The sequence below is a fragment of the Amyelois transitella genome, chromosome 7 (genome assembly GCF_032362555.1).
Source record: "Amyelois transitella isolate CPQ chromosome 7, ilAmyTran1.1, whole genome shotgun sequence".
Taxonomy (NCBI): Eukaryota; Metazoa; Arthropoda; class Insecta; order Lepidoptera; family Pyralidae; genus Amyelois; species Amyelois transitella.
The window spans coordinates 2,221,375-2,248,999 of record NC_083510.1 but is presented as its reverse complement, the minus strand read 5'-3'; the positions used below and the strand labels follow the sequence as shown (position 1 = coordinate 2,248,999).

General features: G+C 33.5%; 1 protein-coding gene across 1 annotated transcript in view; it reads left to right on the top strand.

The window, feature by feature from the left end:
• Nucleotides 1-7,601: 7,601 nt before the first annotated feature.
• The window catches only part of LOC106143518 (protein spaetzle 5), a 31,733-nt gene continuing 11,709 nt past the window's right edge, over nucleotides 7,602-27,625 (top strand). Inside the window, exons 1-2 of the mRNA XM_013345631.2 lie at nucleotides 7,602-7,711; nucleotides 15,684-15,751. Of these exons, the coding sequence (XP_013201085.1) occupies nucleotides 15,701-15,751 (51 nt within the window). The 5' untranslated portion in view covers nucleotides 7,602-7,711; nucleotides 15,684-15,700. The remainder of the gene's footprint in view (nucleotides 7,712-15,683; nucleotides 15,752-27,625) is intronic.

Sequence of the window (27,625 nt, the reverse complement as noted above, 5' to 3'; positions counted from 1 at the left end):
AACCTTTTTCAATTGTTTAATTCGAATATTCAATCGAATGTTGATTACTGATATATAAATTGATATTTATATATATTGAGAACATTTCTAGACCCAGTAATAATTTTTAGAATTTGTTAAGTTTGGTGATGTGATGATTATGTGATTTTAATTTACGTTAAGTTTGCTTCATTTCAACTCTTGTGCTTGTTCGCTAGCTCATTCTAGTTTTATTTTTCATAGAAAATAAAATACAAATATTTTATTTTGTTTGTCAAAGCAAACTGTATTTTTATTACTCATATAATTAAAGCGTTTACAAATAAATACGGTATATGTATCATCAATATATCAATGAAACGGGTATATATTACATAATATGTATAATGACTATTTCGTATATCATCAGCATATTATTTTTAGGCATTATTGGACCTATTAAGTATTTTATGAACAAAATTAAGTATAATATGATACTTTAATTTTTAATTACTTATTAAAGTTTGTGCCTGTTTTAGTAAATTTTAATAAGATTAAATATCTTTATTTAATTGATGAACATCATCATAATTCATTGTAATAGTAGTGGTATACAAATAAAGAATCTGAATTTAGTATGATATATGTGTTTGTCTTGTAGTACGGAATTCTTAAAGTGTTACCGTCTGAAATACATAAAAGCATGTCTTGTTTATCTAAGGAAAGGACAGAGCCTATTGGTAATACAAACAATTAACTTGACGATGGTAAAAGAATTTATACGTCTTTTATATGTGTGTTGTCTGTAGTTTTTGTCAAATCTTTGTTGATGTGTTATTCATCGGATACAAAATAGAATTTTACTCATATACAATATGAAAAAAAATTGCAGGTGTAAAGAATTATATCTGTTTCAATATTATGGACCAAAGAGTACAGCTTATTGGCTTTCTCACAGAATATCAAATAGTTTATTCAGTTGCATGTTGATTATAAACGTTTAAAATGTTTATTTGCGTTGATATAATAAAGCCATTATTATAACGTTTCAGTAAACCGTTGTATTATTGTAGTATTGATATCTTTAATGTAAGTAACAGAAGTAAGTTACAATAATATTTCCAGAATTTGGGGAGTCATGTGTGATTTTGATATTGGACCCATTTTTCCCATCGACTCGGTACAAGTGTTAAATTTGACATTCTTAATTGCATCTGAATCTGAGGAGTCTATTTTTTAATATTACGACTCACCAGCAACAAACTAGACGAGTATTCACACGCAATCACTGACCATCGGTTTCGAGTGAGATGAAATGTGCAAAAGTCATCGAAAATAGCCCGCCATAGAGATGGGGTACTTAAATTTTTATATGACGGAGTTTCATAAGTATGTCTAATTTTTTTAATGACTTGTGCGATGATAATTTTTTCAATACGAGTTCATTAATTAGTAAATCACATCTCGCATGACTTCGCTTTTTTGATTGTTATTAAACGCTAACATATAATTGCTATAATAAGAGTATTAATACTTTTGAAGAACCTCTATGCCTCAACCTGTTTAAATTATATTAAATTAAAATATAGAATTGGGTCACAAAATATTATAATAAAATACTATTATGATATAATGCGAAAGATCTTATAGATTAATGTAATAATTATTATGAGATATCGCAATACTCCTCTCGTTTATTGAATATTAATAATTAACTGAAATGTAGAAAAAAAAAATATATTTTATTTTGTTTTGTTTAATATGTATTTAAATAAAAATTGGAAATATTTAAGAATAGTATTGCAGTATGTCACGAATTCTGCGTACATTATTATGTGTATGTAGTGGGAAATGTGTTTCGTTGAATTATTTATTGGTTACGTGTTTTATTGTAATGTGGTAAATAAATAAATGGAATTCCGTAATACTTCTTTCATTAAAATATTCTCACCTTTTGGCGACAATACACGACCTGATTTTCACATAATCATAAAAATCATGTACGAATATCATTTCGAAACTCATTTATTTGAGAATTCGACACATACATACATTGCATTTTTTTTAAATTTAAAATTAATTTCTTCATATAATAAAGTTAGACAACAAAGTCTTGAAAAGACTGAAAGGCCACTTTCAGCTGTATGGCTTATTGATGGAATTGAGATTTAAATAGTGACAGACTGCTGGCACATAGAAATTAATCCCAAGATTAGTATTTCCCTTTATTGACTTTTTCTTTTATTGATCTTGATAATATGAACGGGAAGACAAACGGCTGAGAATTTAGAATCATCATAGTTAATAAATTGAACTTCGTACAATTTTTTTTAAACATCACAACAACTACTGATTTCGACTGTGCACGGATCGACATAATATTTTTATTAATTTTATGACAGGAACTCAAAATTTTTCACGTTTCTGTTATAAAATTAGCCGACGATAAAATCACGTAGGCATGTTTAACCAATTAAGAAGATAATCTTGAGGTACCTATACCTAGCTAACTTTACTATTTTATTGATCAATGAACGGATGAGACCAATCCCCCATTCAGCGTTCCAAGCGTGGAATCGTAAGGTTTTCTTCAAGGCCTGACGGTAAATACAAACAATAGAGGTCTTAGTTAACACTAATTGAGATGCGTCCCCCTGAAGTACCGTAACGAACGAAAATCGACCTTGGGGATCCATACTTGGAATTAATTCTGTGTACCTTATCGTACAGCTGACTAATAATACATACATACATGTAGTCACGTCTATATCCCTTACGGGGTGGACGGAGCCAACAGTCTTACAAAGACTAATAGGCCACGCTCAGCTATTTTGCTTAATGATAGAATTGAGATTCAAATAGCGACAGGTTGCTAGCCCATCGCTTAAAAAAAGAATCCCAAGTTTATTATTAGTATCCCTTAGTCGCCTTTTACGACAACCATGGGAAAGAAATGGAGCGGTCCTTTTTCTTTTTTGTATCGGTGCCGGGAACCACACGGCACTACAACTACAAATAACCTTAATTAAGCCATTCGGTTGCAAGTGGCCTTTCGGTCTTTCAAATTCAAATTCAAACTTTTATTTGCATAATACTTTTCAAGACTGTTGGCTCTGTCTACCCCGCATGGGCTATAGACGTGATTATATGTATGTATGTAGCGTACAGGTTTGCATTTAAATTCTTTCGCTACATCTGTCAGACTTTGGTATGGAATTCCCAATTCCGTTCAAGCTTCTCCGAGCCGCGCCTGTTTTGAGTCGCATGTGGACCAGTTGTTTCTGACTCAGTCATGATAGAGTACATTAGTGCATTCCTTTGATTGCTAACCGATGCTCTTACCGTGAGGAAAATAACTTGAGGAATCCTGCACATTCAGGTTACGGATGGTTCATTTTTATACGGGTATTTGTAGCCATGATCCACTATGTCCTAGGTTCCTATGCAAAGGTTGAAGAGTGTTTAGATAATTAGCCGGGATATAAAATAAAATACTGTGTTGGTAAAAATAAAGAAAAACTATAATAAAAAAACTGAAAACATAAAAATTATCCTTACTTCAATTCGTCTTAAATCTTGATGATCTCTTAATGCAACACTGCATAGAGTAACAGAGATAATGTGAAGCTGCCGAAAATATCCATACCAGTTTTCTCAGGAAGATATATACAGAGTTGATGACGTTTCGGGATCTCTTTTTTTCATTAGTTCAAAAACACAGAGATTAGACGAGTTGCTTCATTGAAAAACTTGACTTATTTAATCTAAGATCATGGTCAAAAGTCGCACATCAGGTTTCACCATAATATTCAGGATGCAACCAAGACTAATGCCAACAGGATGACAACACTATCAAGTGTTAATTCTGTACGTAGTAGACAGAGCCAACAGTCACAAAAATCGAAGGCCATATTTACTTTGGCTCTGTCAAAACAATAAAAATGCAAGGCTCCAGTACAGTCTAGTGACACGGAAGTGAGTTCCTCTATTTCTGCATACAGATTGATACAAAAAGTCGATTGTGTGAGTTCCCACGCAAGTTGCGCAATCGTGAATCTCGCCGGTATGGGCTCATTGTTATATACGATACGGGAAAAAATAAGTTATTCGGACTACTTAAGGTTTCGTCCTCCTAACTTTTAATAAATACATTTATCAAGTCTTTATACGAGTCTAATGTATTAACGGGTTAGACAGGACCATAGGAATGACTCGAAAACCAATGTGAGTGAATTTATTTGAGTACTTCTCACTATTGAAAATTCTAGTGGTTCTTATAAGGATTATCCTCAGCTAATCCTATGTGTACATAGCGAGTTTTTTCTATTCTGAATCACAGCTTCCTTATGGTAAGTTCATACCTCAGTACGAGGTGTGCTTTTGACCAATAAACTGGATTGAGAAAGTCAGGTTTTTACAAAAAGCGACTCCAGTCCTACCTCCATAACCTATCCTCACCACATGCAAGTTTCCTCATACAATCTTTCCTCGTAAAATGATTTAAAATCCCCTTATGACAATGGAAACACACAATCCGAAGCGTATTGCAAAGATGTTGTTTATAATTCACACCGCGTCCGCCAGCAGTCTGAATAAAAGAGAAAGCAATATAAAACTCCTTTTATAGCCTTTTATAAGCAGATAAAGAAACCAGAGCAGATTTCGTTGAAGGTTACTCTTTGAATACTGAGTTAGATTAATTGAAAATACTAAGGTCTATGTTGAAATGTTTATAGCTGGGAAATAATCATACGTCTTCTAAACTATTCTACATACAGAAAGAACATTCAACTGCCTAAATCTGTCTTATTCTTTCGACAATAAAATCGTTTACTGTTTACTTAAACACAATTTCTTTACATTGTGCTTGTAAAACAAATATTTTTGCCTGTAAACTTGCTGATGTCAGACGCTTCATTTAAAACCTGTCTTGCTCACTTCAGGATCGAAATAACAGGCGGATCCTGAACTTCTCCTGAGAGGTGAAGACGCATTTGGAACTAACACAAGGGGGAAGATGAGAAGGGTATATTAGTTGTGAATTAAACTGTTTTTTTTTGCAGAAGTCCAATTATCGCTTCTGAATAAAATACTTTGAACAGTTAATGACCTGTTCAAGAACCGAATCGGGACCTTGGAAAATGATACATACATACTTACATAAAATCACGCCTCTTTCCCGGAGGGGTAGGCAGAGACTACCTCTTTCCACTTGCCACGATCTTTGCATACTTCCTTCGCTTCATCCACATTCATAACTCTCTTCATGCAAGCTCGGCGGTTTCGGGTACTGGAAAATGATGGATGACGCAAAATAACTAATTGGTCTGGGTCTTGATGATTATTTATTTATTGTTAAATATAGTTTCTTTGAGTTAGTTTCCTGCAACACGAGACTCGAATTTACTTTGGGGCTACCTCAATATGTGTGTGATTAAATATTTTCCCATATATTATAAATTACTACCTATTATAAATTCCTTCATGCTAGGAAAACCACTGACATACATAACAGACTAAAGGAATGTTTGAAAGCACTAGATTTAAATAAATGAGCAATTCTACAAGTCAATTTGCTATGAGAATGTACTACAGTTAGGAATTAAGTAAAAGTTAGTAGACTGTCATAGGTAGCTAGGTAAACTATGGAATTGACAAATGACAATAAGATTTTTCAGGTCAGTAGGTAATCTCAATGGAGTAATTTTAGCAATGTCATACTCTTGGATAATTAAACAGATGTTTTTAGAGTTAGCAGATTCAAATTCAATTAAGTACATCATAAATAAGAACGGCGTAGTAGTAGTAGTAACTTTATAACAGACGATAAAGTATATGCTTATCAGCATAGAATTCTCTTTTGGGAAAGGGGCTAGCAACCTGTCATTACCTGAATCTAAATAACAAGCTGAATGTGGCCTTCGAGGCTTTCCAGATTGTATGCTCAGTCTATTCCGGCACACTATATTTATTTTTGGTCAATATGATGATTTCTATATTATCTTAGTCGCCCTTTTACATCATTCATACGACAGGGTTTAATATATTTTAAGTGACGATGTATCTGTGGAAATATCCAACGAAAACCACTTACCGAAACTTAGTAAATTATTCTATGTGTCATATATACTTATTTATTTCTAACTATAAACCTAATGGTGATAGTATTTAAGATTCAAATTAAAACGCAGCTGCGCCCAATCAAATAAAAATCGATCAGACGACGATTTATTGAGTGATCACCAAACCTGACCACTTTTCACTAATTGTCTGTCTGTCCCAGTTTGTTCTATGAGTGTGAAAGAGATGGAAAGTGATAAGGTGTGAGGACAACAATATGTCAGCTTTAGTATTGCTTTCTTTGGCTGTAAGTAGGTTGATTCGATTATGTCAGTTGTGGACATTGCGGCAGGTGCGCCAGTGTGACAAGTGTTGTTTAAGTGTGTCTAAGAGGTGAGTTCTTGCAATGTGTTCTACATAGTTTTCCGTACTTTAAAATGTAGACAATGTACATTCGTTCACGGTTAAGATTTATCTTTATTTGTTAATTGTGTGTATGTAGTATGTTCCGCGCTTCTTCTACCCTGCCCTTTTTCCAAAGCATGGCCTTTGGATATAATACTTTTTTGTTGACATCAATAAGCGATACCTTGTATACTTATTTGAAAATAAATCAAATTATTTAGAATCCCATTTCCCCAGCATGTCTCCTTAAAAAGAGTAATAAAGTAAGTAGTTTAGCACTTTAGTTTCTCGTGTGATCGATTGGGAGCTTGGAAGATTACCAGGCACCTTACTAGGGATGGCGTAACACCAGGATGAGACAAACGCTATGAAGATGATACTATATCATAGTTATTTTTATATTGAAAATTAGAAGCCCCTATGTACACTTGATATATTTTGTTTTAATGAATCAAAATCAAAGTTAATATTTTATTTAGAAAATAAGCCTTCTCAGGCACTTTTTCACGTCATTTTACATTTCAATAAATTTAAGTCATTACATCTTTTTATATTTTTAGTATTTCTTAAAAAGCTACAAACAATCTAATCTCTTTATTTCCTTGAGGATTACGTTCCTTTTAAAGAACAGAATATAAAGTTCTTCAAAACGGACACAGAATACTTTTTAAAAACAGAACAAAATTCTCTTCAAAATTGACACCAACCCCTTAATCTCGCATTTACCTTATCTTACATCAACCGGTGTGTCCTCCCAGATTTTCTTAGCTTCTCAAATATTTTTTTAATACCAGTAGTAACTTTGTCAGTAAAGAAACTTTAGAGTGAAAAAGGGTCATTCATTGGTTAAATCAAATATCTGGTACGCTTGTTTGATATAATTACCGTATCACAGGCACTAACTTACTTAATTTGATGAAATCCTTTATTTTTAGGAAAAGTAACCCTTTAAAATCTTAACAATTTATAAAAAACTATAAAGATGACCACAACATGACTGTGTTCGTGGCGACGTGGCTGGAACGTTTTTCTTTCAGTGTGTAAAAAATAATGTTAGGGCAGATTTTTTTTATTTATATTGACGCAAAATAATCAGCTCTCTATACATAATCCGCAAATGCGTGTCGTATTGACTCTGACTGACTAACCCGCGGCGGGCAGCCCGCAAGCATGGCAGTGCTAACTGTGAGTTGAGGCTGCGCACGCGCATAACGCGATCATGCGCGAGTTACCGGCCGCCGTCGCAAGCGTTGTGAGTGAAAAGTGTTTTGTGTAGTGTGTGTCGTCGGTAGGTAGTTTTTTTATTTTAAAAAAAAATTACATGTTACTTTTTGTAACATAGAATTACGCCAATATCCCTTGCGGGGTAGATAGAGCCAACAATCTTAAAAAAACTACACATATACAATTATTAATTAATAAAAATATGTTATAATCAAATTATGTGGTAGACTGCTGATTTTCGTTTTTCGTAAAAGGATTTTAAAAATTTGGGAGACTTTTTTTTGGATCCATATTTGGGTTTTGAATCATGTAAAATTCATATCTCAAAACATGGAAATACTTTGTACTTTAATAAATGTATATCTACCTACAACTACATACTGTTCTAAATAGAACTAGGCCCCTTAGTAATTTCCTATCTATTAGTTAAAGGGAATGATTTATTTTCCATTCCTAGGAAAATAAAAGGGGGTTAAACGACTCATTCCAAATCCCTTTTGTAGGAAAAGTACCCTATTAATTAATTAAATATAGTATTTTATTGCAGCAAACAACAAACCATGCTTCTTTATACTTGTTGAAATATATTAATCAATATTACAAATTTGAGAATATATTGTACATTGTATCACTATTTTACAAACCAAAAAGACGAAATATTTTAATCGAATCTACCCACAAAAAAAAACATTTTTGGTTTCTATAATGTTGTAAAATTAGAACAAAAAAAGAAGGTATTCTTAGAAAACAAATTGAGAAATAATGTATGAAAATGTAAAAAAAAAGACCTGTACAAGGGATTATATTACTCCATGTCTATCCCACGGAGTGTCGTGTGGTTTCCGGAACTTTGTAATAGAACCAATTCATATCTTTTTCCATGATTCTATTCCATTGATTCGTTACAAATAAAATTTCAATTTCTTTTTCTTGATTACATTAGTATGGAAGTTACAAATATAAATTAAAAATGTGTGTATTCACGCTAAATTAGATAAACTATGATATGAATATGCAATTCTATGCTTAAAAATTATAATCCGACCCGGTATATGGTAAAAATCCTAACATTCACGCAAACACGGATGCAACAGTTAATTACTGCGATTGTATCGGTGGAAAAACCGACAAACAGACAAAATTAATATATAAACGGAGTGCCCGTAAATTTTTACATTATAATTTTTGAGTCATTGAACCTCACTCCGTCATGTGAATGGGTCACTATTTGAATCTCAATTCTATCATTAAGCCAAACAGCTGAACGTGGCCTATCAGTCTTTTCAAGATTGTTGGCTCTGTCTACCCCGCAAGGGATAAAGACGTGATTACATGTATGTATAGGGCTATACGGCTTTATGATGGAGTTGAGATTCAAATAGTGACAGGTTGCTAGCTAATCGCGTACAAGAGCAATCCCAAGTTACCTTACCTTAATCGCCTTTTACGTCATCCGTGGCAAGGATAAGTTCTATTCTAAGGTGCTGGAATTCTATCATTAAGCCAAATAGCTGAACGTAGCCATTCAGTCTTTTGAAGACTGTTGGCTCTGTCTACCCCGCAAGGGATATAGACGTGACCATATGTATGTATGTGCTGGAAACCACACGGCAACTTATAAGTATTCAAAGAATAAAACTAAGTATCTCATTGCAGATCTTCCAGAACAATTAGGGCAAAGATCCTGGTCAGATTGGATCACGGCTACACATAAATTTTTTAATGAACACACGGGTTTCCTCGCCATAAAATATGATTATATCATTTTCGTGTATAAAAGATAATAAATACGCACCGTCACGCGTGCTTAACCAGCGAATATATTAAATTCGTTTAATAATATCATTGTTTTAAAAATTCCGAGAAAGAGTCCAAAGTTTACGAAGAACTTGAAGCGGAATCATTACAGAAATAAGATCTTGCGAATTCTTAGGCACGGAATAAGTTTTGTTTAATTCCCGTTCGAAATTAGGGAAGTCCTTTTGAAAGCCCTATAAAGGAAAATGCAGAACGTCAGTTTTTTCTGTGATAAGAACAAAATGTGTGTGCCGTGTCGTTCCCGACACCAATAGAAAAAAGAATAGGACCACTCCATCTCTTCCCCGTGGATGCCGTAAAAGGCAACCAAGGGAAAGGGCTTATAAACTTGAGATTCTTCTTTTAGGGGATGGGCTAGTCACATGTCACTATTTTAATCTCAACTCTATCATTAAGCCAAGCTGAACGTAGCCTATCAGTCTTTTCAAGACTGGTGGCTCTGTCTACCCCGCTAGTGATATAGACGTGATTATATGAATGTATGTAGAAAAAATATCGTCTCCGCAGACATTAGTCCAAGTTGCGTCTTTTCGAAAAGTGGAACCTATCACTGTTTCACTTTTTATTATGACGTGAAACCTAAACCACGATCCAGGATCAGTTTTTTTTATATTGTATAAAAATAAATTATTTTGGTTCAAGCAAAGAAATAAATGACTTTCCAATGGTACGGTTAAAATGGCTTACCTACATCGTGCTTCATTTAAAGCGATCTTCATATAAAAGACATCAACGCATGTTCTTGCTCACGCAAACATTTAGCTATTTTATGATTTATAGCTGTGCCCGCGACTTCGTCCGCGTGGAATAGTTATTTTGGGCATCATTGAAGCCCTCAAGGTTGAATAATTTTCTCCGATTTTTTCACGTTCTCCATTATTTCTTCGCTCATTATAGTTGCAGCGTGATGTTAAATAGCCCAAAGCCTTCCTCGATAAAAGGTCTATTCAACGTAAATAATTTTTCAATTCGAACCAGTAGTTCCTGAAATTAGCGTGTTCAAACAAACAAACAAACCCTTCAGCTTTATAATATTAGTATAGATTTTCAAATTAAAATCTTTATTTTGACAAAAGTCATATATATTAAACAACTCAAAAGTAAACTAAACAAATGAAAACTATTACGTTACAAGGAAATGCCATAGTTCAAGAGCCGATGGTTCAGATAATGAGGCGGCTCTGAAAGGTGCAGATCGTGGGTTCGAGTCGCGGACGCCGCGAGTTATGTCGCCTGTATTGTTAGGAAGTACCGTCAGCAGATGAAGGCATAAATAGTAAAAAAAATAAACAAAAAGCTATAATTAAATAGAATTTCAAAGTCTATACAAGAGCAAAAACAGAAGATTGCAAGTAAAATAAAAAAAAAATGGAAATACTTGATATAGTGTCCGTATGAAGTCATAGGAACAAGCTAGTAAACTAGTCAGAGGTCTATTTGTTACAAATTCATAACTACGCCTGATTTTATACAAGCTTATAAACATAAATTCTTTAAATCATGGTCAATATTTACAACTTTTACTATGCTTAATATAATTAAAAGCTACAAACGATTAAAGCCATGTAGTTGAAATTGGAAGTGCCCTTTTAATGAAATAATAAAAATAAAATTATTTTCCAACTTAATTAATCTGACATAACTGACATAAGAAAGGAAGAAGGAATTACATTTTCATTTCCTTTCTGACCATACATCATTGTCCAAATTGTTGCAATAATAAACGTTTACTTGGTATTTGTGTTTCAAATTTGGAACGGTTGCTATATGTTTGAACGATGAGAACTTAAGTCGGACTATAAAATTTTACATACATATTATCCTACCAATATTATTCGAGAAAATGAGGTTTGTGAGTATGTCAGGATGTCAGTAAGTATGTTTGTTACTCTTTCATGCAAAAACTACTGAACCGAATACGATGAAATTTGGTATGTGAGTAGCTAAAGACCCAGAATAACACATAGGCCCAGAGTTCCCGCAGGATTGATAGGGTTTCCATGCGGACAAAGTCGCGGGCGGCCTCTATTACACAATAATACTTAATAGAAATGACACTAAGAATAGGGTGTGACAATAAAAAGTGAAACAGCAATAGTTTATCGCGCGATAAAAACGGCGTCGCGATTCATATGAGTGCTGATTTTATCTTCAGAATTTTGCAAGGTTGAGATCATCTATAATATTATCCTAATATAAATCAGAACAGACTCTCTGTTGAGAAATCTAAAGCATAGATTTTTATAAAACTACTAGAATGCGCCCGAGTAACACAAAAATATTACCATAATTCCTGTTCCTTAGAACCTAGAAATATCAAGTCTCTACACCCAGCGGTTTGGACTATGTTGATATGTCAGTCACTTGACGAAATATTCGTATTGAAATAATTAGTTTTACATTTATTACTGTTTTTATTTTAATGAAGACAATGTGCATTCGTCCACGATTTAGATTTAAGAGATCTATGTATATTTGTAAATTGACGTCCGGTGAAAATGCTACAGTGTTATTTACTCCGCCGCTTCTTCTATACATGCGCTTTGGAAGCGGTAGTAGTTATAATCAGATTTAAGTGATGTGACGTCAATAAGTGGTATCCAATTTTGAAGATAAATCTATTCTATTCTTGTCATAAAGTTTCTTCTTTTATATATTCAGAAGATTATGGAAGTACCTACAAATGATGACGATAACGCTCTTTTAAACTATACCGTAACTAAATATAAATGGCCTGTTAATCATAAAATCATAACCGAATCAAGATCCTTGTGACGTCACAGTTGCGAAATGTTCCCAGCGTGTTTTCCAAATGACTAGCGATAAGCTTCGCCGCACACAATACTAACCATGCAGGTCAGTCAGTTAAGAATAGGAAAGTATCCCAAATTATATTATAAATGCTAAAGTGCTGTGTGGTTCCCGGCACCAATATAAAAAAAGAATAGGACCACTCCATCTCGTTCCCGTGGATGATCCCAATCAAGAATCCCAAGTTTATAAGCCTATGCTTATAAACTTGGGATTCTTCTTTTAGACGATGAGCTAGCAACCTGTCACTATTTGAATCTCAATTCTATCATCGAGCCAAAAAGCTGAACGTGACTTGTCAGTCTTTTCGACTGTTGGCTCTGTCTAGCCCGCAATGGATATAGACGTGACTATATGTATGTATGTATGCTAAAGTGAATTTATTTGTTTGTTTTTTACCCCTTGTTATACTGAATTAATCTTTTTGAATATCACGTATATATAAATTAAAATCTGGATAAGGTCATTTCATCCCGGTAAAAACTAAAGTATTATTTTGTATGTGGCGATAAATTCGTTGCATTTTGTAGGTGGCGTTATATTCGAAGCTGCGGTAAAAAGCTGGAAAACCTATAACATATGCATTATCTATAAATAATAAAAGAAATCGCATCACAGTTTGAAGGAAGGCTATAATAAAGATAAAATATAGATCAAACAGACTTCACAACACACACTTATGAGACTGGGCAGTGCATTTCACACGCTATTAGGAAATATTACTACGTTTTGTCACTTGTTAGCTTTGAGTGTTTAGTCATCGGTAAACGACACGAGTTTCATTTTCTCTTCGAAAAACTACCCGAACTAAAATCTATACTAATAATATAAAGCTGAAGAGTTAGTTTGTTTGAACGAGCTAATCTCAGGAACTACCGGTTCGAATAAAAAAGTCAGGCTGCAACTATAAAGAGCAAAGAAATAATGGAATATGTGAAAAAAACGGGGATAATTTTTCATCCTTCAGTGATGCCCAAAATAACTATTCCACGCGGACGAACTTGCGGGCACAGCTAGTAATTTATATTTTATTAAAGTTAGTACGCTGAGGTAATGTCTACTCTTATTTATTTACTCCCAACAAAAAAGTTAAATTGTTTTTTTTTAAATTATTTTTGTATCTACTTAAACACATGATGTCTGGTTCTTCAACATACTTAAATATTAAAAAAAATATTATGTATTTTGTCGTAAATTTTCGTTCGTTGACACAAGTACCATATTACAGTTCCATGATGGAACTACTGACTAATAATTTTCATCACTAGTTCCATTCACAGTTCAAGCCGTGTGGTTCCCGGCATATATAGAAAAAAGAATAGGACCACTCCACGGATGTCGTAAAAGAAGACTACAAGATAGGCTTTTAAACTTGGGATTCTTCTTTTAGGCGATGGGCTAGCAACCGGTCCTATTTGAATGTCAATTCTATCATTAAGCCAAACAGCCAAACAGTCACTTCCCAGATTGTTGGCTATGTCTACCCCGCGAGAGATAAAGACGTGACTATATGTATGTACTGATACTTAATTTCATCATTAGGTTTGGCCTAAAATTCTATAAATGTTATTTCTTAAAGTTTTTCGCGGTTATTCAATAAATCTAATTCTGAAAACTAGTACTATTTATTTCATATTTGTACAAACCGCTAATTGCACTATGTCGGTATTTCTAATTGTTTATAAATTGATTCGACTCATTTATGAAATTATAATTGCAACATTAGTTCTTAAATTATGCAGGTTTTTTTCTGGTTTTTAATGTTCTTGTATTTTTAATTATAATGATCAAAAATCTATTTATATTTCATTATAATATTATTAATTTAATGAAACGTTAATGTAATTAATTAATGAATTATTAATTAATTTGTAACTAGCTCTAACAAAATAAATTGTGAACATGCATCAAATTTGTATATCAACTACTACTGACTACTGACCAGTTTTGGAAGGGTAGTGAACTATATTTTTCGACAACCATTCTTTTGATGAAAGCAAGTAGGTTTCATTAATAATAATAAAAAATACGAGAAATATATCGTATCCACTATTAATACTGACTAATTGAAGGGCTAACAAACGTTCAGCTATATTGAAAAATATCACTAATCAGCAATTGAAAAGTTATATTAAATACAATACATACGATAATCACGTCTACATCCTTTGCGAGGGACACAAAGCCAACAGTTTTGAAAAGACCGCTAGGCCACGTTCAGGTTGCTAGCCCATCGCCTCAACAAAGCATCCTAAGTTTAATAAAATTAATGCTTTAAAAACGAATTCAAAATTAAATGTTTTGTATTCATAGTAAGCGGTGTAGCCTTTCTTCGCCATAGGTTTTTACGCAACCGTGACCTTCTTAGGGCGCTTAATCCGCTGTGTCGTATAAGACACACGTAAAACTGCGACATAGGCTCTGTAAGAGACGAATGGTCCATTTAGTTTCCCCTTAAAGTTCATCAATTATACCTATAAGTAACAAAATACATACATACATATGGTCACGTGTATATCCCTTGCGGGGTAGACAGAGCCAAAAGTCTTGAAAAGACTGAATGGCCACGTTCAGCTATTTGGCTTAACGATAGAATTAAGATTCAACTAGTGACAGGTTGCTAGCCCATCGCCTAAAAAAGAATCCCAAGTTTGTAAGCCTATCCCTTAGTCGCCTTTTACGACATCCATGGGAATGAGATGGAGTGGTCCTATTCTTTTTTGTATTGGTGCCGGGAACCACACGGCACTGTAAGGCACTGGACGGCAAGTAACAAAATTGAGGTATTAATACCTTACGGAGTTGACTGAGTTAAGTAATCAAAAGGATCTGAGGCCTCATGTTGTTGTTGACTTAATGTTGGAATTAAAAATAACAGATTGATATACCATCATCAAAATACATACATAAAATTCACGTCTCTTTCCCGGAGGGGTAGGCAGAGACTACATCTTTCCACTTGCCACGATCTCTGCATACTATTATGCATCATTAAAGTAATTTATTATGATATGGTGTTTATAATAATTTAGTTAATTAAAGTTCTTCTATTGTATTGGCTTTAAACTTGTGAAAATGAAATAAATTGGACAGAGCCAACAGTTTTGAAAAGACTTGAAGGCGTTCAGCTGTATGCCTTTATAATGGAATTGATTGAGATTCAAATAGTGACAGGTTGCTAGCCCATCGGCCTATCGCCTACATAGTAGTAGTAGCATCCCAAGTTTATAAGCCTATTCCTTAGTCGCCTTTTACGACATCACATGTGGAAGAGATGGACTGGTCCTTTTCTAAAGTGCCATAAACCACACAGATTAACTGAATTAAAAAAAATAATAAAATTTATTTCCTCTTTAATTTTAATTAAGTAAAAGAGTAATTCAAGAATTTTGTTTTGTTTGTTTCAGAAATAGTGCAGTGTGTGATGGCTGGTAACATGAAAAGACTCGGTTTATATTTAAGAACATTTTTATTGGTGAGTTTTTTTGATAATAATGTCTTTATTCCTTCCCTTTATATGTGTCTTGTGGGCCTTAGTATGTTATGGCCGACCAGATTGCCTACTGCTTTTAATCTGTTTTCTCTCAACTTAGTGACAAATTTTTGTTACAAACAAATTATTGGATGATTTCTCAGTAAATGTTTATTAGATTATTATAAGAATATACATAGTTTGATTTGAATCTAAATCAAAATTCAGTACACTCTGTACATAAATCTATTTAAAATTGTAATATATATATATATATATATATATATATATATATATATATATATAGACGTCTTGGACGCCTTGGAAGCGGCAGTAGGTAAACTTAGTTTTAAGTAATTTATTTGACGTCTACCAATGTTGTGAAACCAAAAGATTTAACAATTATTAAACGATATGAATTATCTTATAATAATGAATAAAAATTTTTGAATTTGAATCATATTTTTAAAAAGTACCTACTTTAGCCATATAAAGACGTCATCTTTTTTTTTAACAACATGCGTGCAATATTTTGTAATAAGTTATAATAATGTACCAGAACTGAGACCGCAGGGGTCCTAGTCAAATTAAAAACAAATTGTCTGTGACGAAAAGTGTTACAGTAAATTTAATGTCCCCATTTATTAAACTCATATAAACGATCCACTAAAGCGATATTAAGAGAATTTGATTTGTATTAAAGATGCACCGAATATAACTTAACGAGATTATTTTCTTATTTCTCGGACAGAGTTGTAAAAGTTGGTTAATTTGACCTCGAGATTAGCTCATAAATATAGTCACGTCTATATCCTTTGCGGGGTAGACAGAGCCAACAGTCTTGAAAACACATTAAAGGCCACGTTCAGCTGTATGCTTTTATGATGGATTTTATGGATAATTAGTCCACCTGTTGGCTACAAACCTAGAGTCCTTTTCGAGTAAGATAGATTTAGTAGAGCTTATTTAACAAAAAAAAAAAAAAAAATATTTTATTTATTTACTAATTTATGTACACAGAAAACATCGAGACTGATAAACCCAAGAAACAAAATTACAAAGGTTATTATTTAAGGTTAGGTAGTTATTATTAAAGGTTATTTATGAATTTCCATAAGACAACAAATCGCTTTAAGACTTAATTTTAAATCGAATTTTCATTTCTTTCTACGCAAATTTGTTGCCTGTATACAATTTTAGTTTCGATTAAAATTAAACTACCTATTACTTTGGTACTTAAAAGATTTCACTCCGTTCATCAGACCAGTACCACAGTTGATATAATTGTAGTCATATAAATCTGAAAAACAATAGAACGAAATGCTATATTTGTTTAAAACTTAAGAAATGATGTGTCTGCGCAATTGTAAAGCTGTCAAATAAAACATAGTATTTAGATGCAATTGAAAACGTTATTGTGACCAATGATGGTGTTACCATCAGTTGGAAAATGTGTCGTAGCAACAAAATTATACTTCAATAATCTTATATTATTCCGAATTCTTTGGTTGCACATACATAAATATGACTGACAATGAATAACATTGGCATATGATTACATTACAATAATACCTCGCTGTAGGTCATTTACCTGTGCATAATATGTTCTTTCTAACCACATTTTAAATATACGTATTATCAATTCTACATCCCTTGCGGGGTAGACACGGCCATGAAAATTTGAAAACACCGAAACGCCACGTTCAGCTATATGAATGGTATGGCTTTATAATGGAATTGAGATTCAAGTAGTGACAGGTTGCCAGCCTATTGCCTAAGAATCACAAGTTTATAAGCCTATCCCTTAGTCGCCTTTTACGACATCCATGGGAAAGATACGGTGTGGTCTTATTCTTAAGTGCCGGGAACCACACGTTTATTTGTATCGCAGTCTGAATTGAGCTTATTCTACTCAGCACGACACACTTTTTTATTATCTATATACATACATACATACATATATACATATGGTCACGTCTATATCCCTTGCGGGGTAGACAGAGCCAACAGTCTTGAAAAGACTGAATGGCCAATTTCAGCTATTTGGCTTAATGATAGAATTGAGATTCAAATAGTTAACAGATTGCTAGCCCATCGCCTAAAAAGAATCCCAAGTTTATTAGCCTATCCCTTAGTAGCCTTTTACGACATCCATGGGAAAGAGATGGAGTGGTCCTATTCTTTTTTGTATTTGTGCCAGGTACCACACGTATGTTTATTTTTAGTAAAACTTACAGGCTGATATAAAATACAAAGGTAACTTAAAATGTAATCAAACTGATGCATGAAGAATCATCACATGCTATACTAAACCCTTTTAATGCTGCTGGAAGGGATTTTTCTAGATATAAGTAGTGCCCTTGTACTGAATTTCTCTTTATTTTTTTAGATTTATTCTCATTTTGCTTGATGTACAAATATATATGTATAATATACATACATACATACATATGATCACGTCTTTATCCCTTACGAGGTAGACAGAGCCAACAGTCTTGAAAAGACTGATAGGCCACGTTCAGCTGTTTGGCTTAATGATAGAATTGAGATTCATATAGTGACAGGTTGCTAGCCCATCGCCTAAAGAAGAATCCCAAGTTTGTAAGCCAATCTATCCCTTAGTCGCCTTTTACGACATCCATGGGAAAGAGATGGAGTGGTCCTATTCTTTTTTTCATTGGTGCCGGGAACCACACAGCACGTTTATTTATTATTATTTAAATAAACGTTTCTCAGTACCCACTAATTGTAACTACCAAATTTTCGTGCACAGCGTCGCCTATCATTGCATCACAGAAACACACGCGCACTTGACACGAGTGTGGCACCTATTGACACTATTGACACATATGTGAAACAAGTGGCTGAAGGCGAAGTATAAGTATATGTTCATGAGAAATAGGAGACAGTTAAGGACCCTTTAAAATTCACCGTCCAAAGTCGTGTAAACGATTTTTACATTTTTATTTGTTTTTATTTATTATGTGTGGTAATAGTTCATGTATACATGTAATCATATATATATGCCTGGCGGCGTAGACAGAGGCGACAGTCTTGAAAAGACTGAAAAGCCATGCTCAGCTGTTTGGCTTTATAATAGAGTTGAGATCCAAATAGTGACAGGTTGCTAGCCCATCGCCCAAAAGAAGACTCTCAAGTTAAAAAGCCTTACCCTTAGTCGCCTTTTATAACATCCATGGGAAAGATATGGAGTGATCTAATTCAAAAGACCGGAAACCATACAGAATATTTCTTATTCATTCATCTTTTGGATTTCTTATTTTATCTATACATATCTATTTGACATAATATTCGTATTAAAATCATTGGTTCCATACTCATTCACATTTTTTAATATAGACAATGTGCATTCGTCCACAATTTAGATTTTTAGGGATCTATATTTGTAAATTGACGTCCGGTGAATACGCTGCATTGTAGTTTGTTCCGCCGCTTCTTCTACACATACGCTTTGGATAGTAGATATAATTAGATTTAACATATGTGACGTCAATAAGCGATACCTTGTATCTAATTTTGAAAATACAACTGTTCTATTCTAATAGATACGACAAACAAATTGAAAAAACGATGCACTATATGAAAATAGTCACAACTCACAGGTGACACCACCGACTTCCAAATTAAGACTCGCACGATTATGCAACGAACAAGCATACCTCACTCATGTGTAGACATGGAACAATCGAATAACACGATAACCATTACTGCATAATAACAGGCCATATAAAATTCTAATAATAGTGAGCCCGCAATGTGTGTAAACTCATTCATATTTATCGATGTTTTTTGGACATAATACGTCACGTCCGCGTTCGAAGCCTCGACTTATTTGGCTTTGCATTCTGATGTTATAAATACGATTGGTCCACTTATGTACGGGTTAATGAACTTTATTCAGCTTGTTCAACTGGTAAATATCAATAGGAACCACACTGAATTATTCTATTAGGGACTTCCTCATTTTTGATCTCACGAGAATAATAAATGTCTTGTAAAGAAACTTAAAATAAAAAGTAAGGAAAAAGTGGGATGTGGTGTATTCGGTGTGTGTGAAAATTGTTAATATACTTATCTTTATAATTGATGCCGTATGACTCCCTGCATCCACTCCATCTCTTTCCCATTGATGTCGTAAAAGACGACTAATGGGTAGGATTTAAAACTTGGGATTCTTTTAAGCGATGGGCTAGCAACCTGTCATTTTTTGAATCCCAATTCTATCATTGAGCCAAAAACCTGGCCTATCAGTATTTTCGAGACTGTTTGAATTGTCTACCCCGCAAGGGATATAGGCGTGATTATATGTATGTTTGTATGTTTATTCGTACAAATTAAAAGAAATATTTTATTAAGCTTAGTTACATAGTTAAAAAAACTTTTTGGTAGAGTTTAGCCGTAAGAAAAAGCAAAGGGATATAAAAAGTTCATACAGCCTTCGTTAAACTTATTTCAGATATACTACATATTAAAATAGGTAGGCCGAGAAAGATGGTATGATTGGCGCATTTTTTTATAATTCACATAACTATGTCATTGATACTGGTTGGAAACAAAAAAGTATTGCAAAGGTCATCGGAACCTTGACCTGCGTGACCCTGGTCTGTCTGACCGGTTATAAAACTGATATAATATGTAGCTTCCGAAACGTGTACTTGAACTTGATTCCCTTTGAACTTGTACTATAAAATAGACTCATTAGAACCAGCAGACTCATGGGAGAGAGAATTTCTATATTCTATAGCTATATCTATTTCCAAGAGATTTCTATTGAAATAAGTAGCAGATTTGTTCTAGAATTACTGTATTAAATGCTCCTTTATAAAATTTTGTGTACATAAATAAATAAACAATAAATAAATAAGGCTGACCGAAGCCTGTACTTTAGACATATTCACAAAGATTGCCTAAAACTTCGTGTTTACTGAAAATCTCAATACAAAAAACCTGAGTGAGAGAGATGGGAAATTATTCGTGTACCAGTTTTTAAATTCGATCGATCTGACAAAACAGCATTCAAATCGGTCAATTACAATTTTATTATTTATTTATTTAGACTTTATTGTACAAAATACCAATGTATAGCACAGTTGGCGGGCTTAATTCTAGAAGCATTATCTACCAGACAACTATTAGTCTGACAGAGAACTTTATGTGGGATTAAACTAAATAAATATATTTATCTCTACACAAAGTGTGAGATAAAATAATTATAATAAACATACATAAAACAACAATAAATAAACAATATACAAAGATAAATAGTTTATTATATGTATGAATACGGATTTTCATATATCTTCATAACCTAATAAACATTTCTATACCAGTCACTACATCATCTTTCCCATCACTACGAACCTTTCAAAACCTTCGCAAATTAGCCACGACCTCTGCATTGTCTACTTAAGGTTACATTACTTCCAAGAAGTGCTTACAACCTCCATTTCACAAACGGAAATACCAATTACAAAAGTTTTCGTGTATTCGTCACACCGCTTTCAATGGCTTCGAGTGAAAATTAACAGTTTTAAGTAATTAAGACTTAACATAAGAAAACTTTTAGGGTGTTAAAACTAAATCACGCAATTGAAAATGTTTGTGCATTTTTACACGTTGAATATCTGAGAATGCACAAGATCATTGCATACTTCTTTAGCTTCATCCAATATCCTTGTCGATGTTCGATATTTAATTAACAAAAGTCGTTTAATTAATTGTTACCGAAGTGGTAACTTAAAAACGTAAATAATACAATTATCAAAAAGGATTTATGCATACTCATTTACAGCGTATTAATTCGAGCGCTCAAATAAAATTATAAAAATAGTCTGCACTACACTTTTATTTGTCCCAAAATGTTCCCAATTCACCTTCAATAATCTATTATATATAATTAATCTATGACTTAAAAAGCAATCATACTCATTTATATCAATGATTTTGTAGGTACAGATTTATCGAAAAAAAACATCGTCTAAGTATACAAGAACATCCTCACAGTCCATAATTCGCAAACATTCAATTACCGATATTTCATAACACTTGCACCATTGATGCTACGTGGACGTTTGCGCAAACGCATGTGTATGAAATGTATGAAACCCCGATATAATGTTTGTTTTATTGCACAAATAACCTTTTTTAAATTGTCATTTGTTCAAATCACTTATATGTTGGGAAATTTAAATCTTACGGATTGATGGAATTGGAAATAGATTTAGAATATTTATTTAAGAAGATTGGATTCTAATATTAAAGGTGATTTCAAGGATAAAACATGGTTGTACAATGAAATACAGTCTCTCTCTCTCTCTCATATTTGTGTAGTCCCAGTTGCGCCCACAGCTTGGTTTACGTACAAACATATAATCACGTCTCCACCTCTCACAGGTTGGACAGAGTCAACAGCCTTGGAAAGACTGAAAGACCATGTTCAGCTGTATATAACTATATTATGTGTCATCAATGAACTCTCCAATTTACGGCAAACTTTGGCGAAAAATCCGCGTCCTGTCCTGTCTATCTATCTTTCTGATAGATAAATGAAATAAAAAGTAAGATATCAATTAAATTTGGAAATGAAAACACTGGACTCTAAAGAGTATAGAAGATATTTAGTATATAAGAGCTAGTTAGTAATAAAGTAACACTAGTATTTAAGCTCATAAATATTTAAAATACTATTGCGGACATATTATTTTAGCTCATAAAATGTCCATTCGTAGAAATTGATTAATTCGTCCTAGACTGATTGATTGGAATAAAATGTGAATGGAAAGCGCCAGGTGGCGCCGGCGGCGCGGGCGTCGCGACGGCGGTGGTCCGTTTTTGCCATTTTTCAATACTGCATAATATATCGTAATATTTGAGCAGACTACATTGCGAAAATTATGCATCGAATCAATTCTGAGACTTATTTCAGTTCTATATTATATATAACTCGATTGGTCTTTTAAAAATTGAAAATGGAATTCTAAAGAAAGAATTCTAAATTAATTTTTTTTTATCCTCAAGAAAGTGAAGATCTATTTTGAAAAATATCGTGAGGAATCCTACACATTCAATACAGGTTAGGGAGTCGCTTCGTGTAAAAACCTGATTCACCCAATCTAGGATTCATGGTCAAAGGCATACCCCGGCCTCCTCTCCAGAGTGGTGGAGGATGCAACTGGGACGAAGCTAGGCGGAAGAGTAGAAACGAGTCCAGATCCACCTATCACCACGGGTGATCGAAATAATATAAGAGAATCTCTCTGCCCAAAATTGGGTACCTACCTTAGTTACATTAAAGAAATGAAGGTAAGAGAAATCATGATATATGTAGGTACATATCTTAGAAAAGATATGATAGACAAACTAATTGGTTAATAAAGTCAAACCGTAGGCAGCTGCCACTAGTCACACATCGTGTCTAAGTCTAGATTGAGATCAGCTAGTTAGTAATAGTAAACATACAAATTATGCAAGCGATCATTCCATTATATCTAATTCGGTGAAATGAGGTTCATATTCACGCGCACGTTTGAGATCCGGTTGAGACACGAAAGAATGAACATTTAGATAATATTTGTTTGAAAAGTTGTTGCGTAAAGGTACAGATTTATTTTTAATTTGTTTTTGACAAACATGAAATTATAAACATGAATATAGACAAATATTAAGCCAACTAACTGAACGTGACGTTAAAGTCTTTAACAAACAGTTGGTTCTGCCTATCCCCTAAGGAATTAGCGTTATACATATATGTGTATATAAATAACTTGTTTATTCTAAAGGGCTGAAAATTTTTTGATGAAATTAAGCACAGAGTTCAAGACCTGATGCCAAATATTTTTAGTGGACAAAGTCGTGTGAAATAGTAAAGGTATATTTTTTGTGTATATGTGCTCTAAGACGAATCTACAAAATAAAGTACGATGATATTTGGAATTTAAGTATATAGGTTAGTACCATTATACATATCTCTGAATACGCATTCATAACAAACACACATTCTAATAAAAGTTTTTTTATAAAATTGCACGGATACGAAGTACCTACTTTGATTATATTTTTCACCAATCACAAAAACACATTGAATGAAATGAGAAAATTGAAATCTAATGAAAGTGCAATGTCACCTTAACTCATCATACTGCTTTATTAAGAAAATAAAACCTTATTAAGTTTATAAATAAAATCCAAAATTATTTGAGATTCATATTATGACGTACACCGCCACATCGGCGCATGCGCACGTCTTTGAGGCCGTGACCTTGTGACAGAAATCACTTTCTTCTAGCGTTTGACACTTAGCGTAACACGAGACGTATATTGTACAGCAGACGTTTCTGACGAGAATAGCGATGTGATAATTATATTAGCTGTTGCCAATGACTTTGCCCGATGTTTTCTTTCCTGAGAACCATGTTAAATTTAGGGATGAAAAGTAAGCTATGTTGTTGAGTATTATAGTAAATAACAAAATACAAATAGGAATAGAATAGAATAGATTTATTTTCAAAATTTGATATGAGGTATCACTTATTGACGTCACATAACATAAATCTAATTATAACTACTACCGCTTTCAAAGCGCATGTATAGAAGAAGCGGCGGAACAAACTACACTGCAGCATTTTCACCGGACGTCGTGCCGCTGCGGTCTCCCCTGCGCACTCTTTTCTGCTTGGGACTTCTTAAGTTGGTACTTCATAAGTATACTAACTTCTAACTTAAGACTTTTTCTAAACTGCAAATAACGAAAATTATATTTGCTAACATAAGGCTTTTTCGTTTAAGCTCTAAGCCGCGCTCAGACTAGACAAATCACGATTTAATTCATGTACATAATGCATGTCAATTATATTATCATATCTTATAACTACAAGCCGGATTTCCTCGTGGACACTAATAAAATATGATATATTCTAATCAAACATTACAATCATATCGTTCAATCAACAATTTGCAGGTTGTATATATTAAGTAAGAAGAAACAATGGTATGTCGCCTTAATTTTATAGGCGTGCCGAATATTTTTTTGTTGATTGACAAAGGCGGATGAATAATGTGATAATATAATCTGTGTGGTTTTACTTATTAGTCTTGCGATAAGAAAAAACAGATACAGAACAAAATAGATAGATATATAGATAAAACTCTTCATTGCACCATAAGAGTAAAACATACAAAACAACACAAAACTGACAGAGGTGGTACAAAGGCGGACTTAACACTAATGCAATGTCTTCCAGTCAACCTTTGGGTTGAAGGAAACTAAACAGGAGATTAGCGTTGGCGCAGAGCAAGATAATTAAATAGTGATGAAACGTGCTCATTAAAGTAACTGGATGTGTAACCATAATCCAATAGGTTTCCCTGCAAAGGTTGAAGAGGTCAGACGGGAGTTGGGAGAATCAGGGATCATGGTGAACACGCTCCGGGCTGTTCTTCAGCGAGATGCGGAAGTAATCGAGACTAAATACGTACATAAGTACATATCTCGTTTATATCCCCACCGGTGTAGACAGAGCCCACAGCCTTGAAAATACAAAGACCACGTTCAGCTGTTTGGCTTAATGATGGAATTTATTAAGTTAGACATCGCCAGGAGAGAAAGATAAGGTGTGATTGAGATTATGTACGGAAATGATAACACAGACAAATCTATTTAATTTCTGGTAAACAGGTCAAGAGTACCTTAACCAATGAGCTATCGTGATTTTTTTTTCGATACGTGCGTAAGAAATTTGTCAAGTAGAATTTATTTTCTGCCTTATCAAATTCAAATTCCAAACTTTATTGTAAACCTTATTGCCTTGCCCTTAAGAGAAAAAGCTGTATGCCGGGACAAAAAGCTTGCCAATTTTTTACGGTCATCTGCCCGCCTGACACAAGTCCGCCTGAGGTATTTCGACAGCACAATGTCATACGGTTAATTGAACAAGAATTGAACCCACTACCCGGATGGAAGTAGGTTGTGACATGACATTGACAGTCATGACATGTAATCTAGTTTTTTGTGCAGATTTGATTGAAATTATATGGAAGAGTTTATGCTATGTCTATACAGCTTCTGGGGCTTCGATGATGTAGAAGTTGTTCTTTAGCATTCATTTACGTAATATTTACACATAATAGTCATGTCTATATCCCTTGCGGGGTAGACAGAGCCAACAGTCTTGAAAAGACTAAAAGGCAACGTTCAGCTGTATGGGTAAATGTAGTAATTTTAAATATAAATAACTTAGCTTTTTGATAAAAATAAATTTAATCCTTTTAATATGTCAATAAAAGCCTCATTTTACTTTCATATATTATATTATACAAAACAAGATAATGTAGCCTAGACAGAGTTGTCAATAAAAATATTGTATGGTACAGATAAGAACAAAAATGTATTAATTTACACAAAAATAATCTTATTATATCATTATATTTATATAAATTCTCGTATCACAATGTTCGTTCCCGTACTCCTCAGAAACTTGACCTTGCCGGCTTGACCGATTCTCATGAAATTTTGTGAGCATATTGAGCAGGTCTGAGAATCGGCCAACACCTTTTTTTCATACCCCTTAGTGATAAGGGTTGTCCAACCTTAAAATATTTTTTAAACTAGAAATTACTTATAAATTATTTATATGGCAAAACAACGTTTGCCGGGAGAGTTAGTTTATAAACTTATATATCGCGAACGATATATAAGTACAGTACAACCTCGCTCCAAATGCATACAATTAGTTCACAATAGTTTGCCGGAATAATAAATGTTTACTCAGCACTTTATAATGCGTGGCATTCTCCACTCGAATACAAGTGTTGAGTTGACTCATGCAAGTTACTTAAATGGCATAACTTTAATTTCATCATAGGCAAATTTCTTAAAAAATGGCCCATATGATCACGTCTATATCATCGTAGACAGGTTGTGTTCGGCTAAACGGCTCAATGTTGGAATCAAGATTCAAATACTGAATTAGAGACAGACGGTCAACCCAAAAAGACTGTTGACTCTATCTACCCCACAAGACGTGACGTGTTGGTACATACATTGCCCAAAACATAATCCTAAGTTAATAAGCCTTAACTACGAGTATAGCATAACCTTTTTCAAGTTAGTTAAGAATAAATTAATAAATAAATAACAGTGCGCGTTGATGTCTTTTGTAGCATGCAACGAGTGTGTATGTATAAAAAATTTTTCCTTAAGAAAAGTATTCTTCCATGTTCAAGTTTATGCAATTTTGTTTATTGTTTCAAACGAGTTTTATTATATAATAATGTCGTAAGATTTTGTCACTTTTCTGGATAAGCCACGCTATTAGAAAGTGTACCAGAACGTGAGCACTGTACTTCTATACTTTATAGCTTCTATGTTCTTGTAAACATACGGGTAGCAATCCTGCTGTCTAGGTCATTTTCAATAGTACAATTTTAATTATACATACATATAATCACGTCTATATTCCTCGCGGAGTAGACAGAGTCAGCAGTCTTGAAGAGACTGATAGGCCATGTACAGCTGTTTGGCTTTATGATAGAATTGAGATTCAAATAGTGACAATGATTTTGTGAGTGATTCTAGCTCGCTAAGTGTAGAATAAGATCCTCAAAAAGGTGCCATGATGATGATGATGATAAAATATTTAAAGATGTTTTAACTAATCACTCATGAGTTACACATATCAATCAAATATCTACTAAATTTATTGATTAATTATTATCAATATGAGAAAAAATACATAACAATTCTTAAACTCTGATGCCTAACCATTTTGTAGTTTGTCTCGGCTGCACATTCGCATAGCTTAAGATTTTACAATTTATTATCACAATATCTCTTCGTCGAAATTCGTCAATCGACTCACA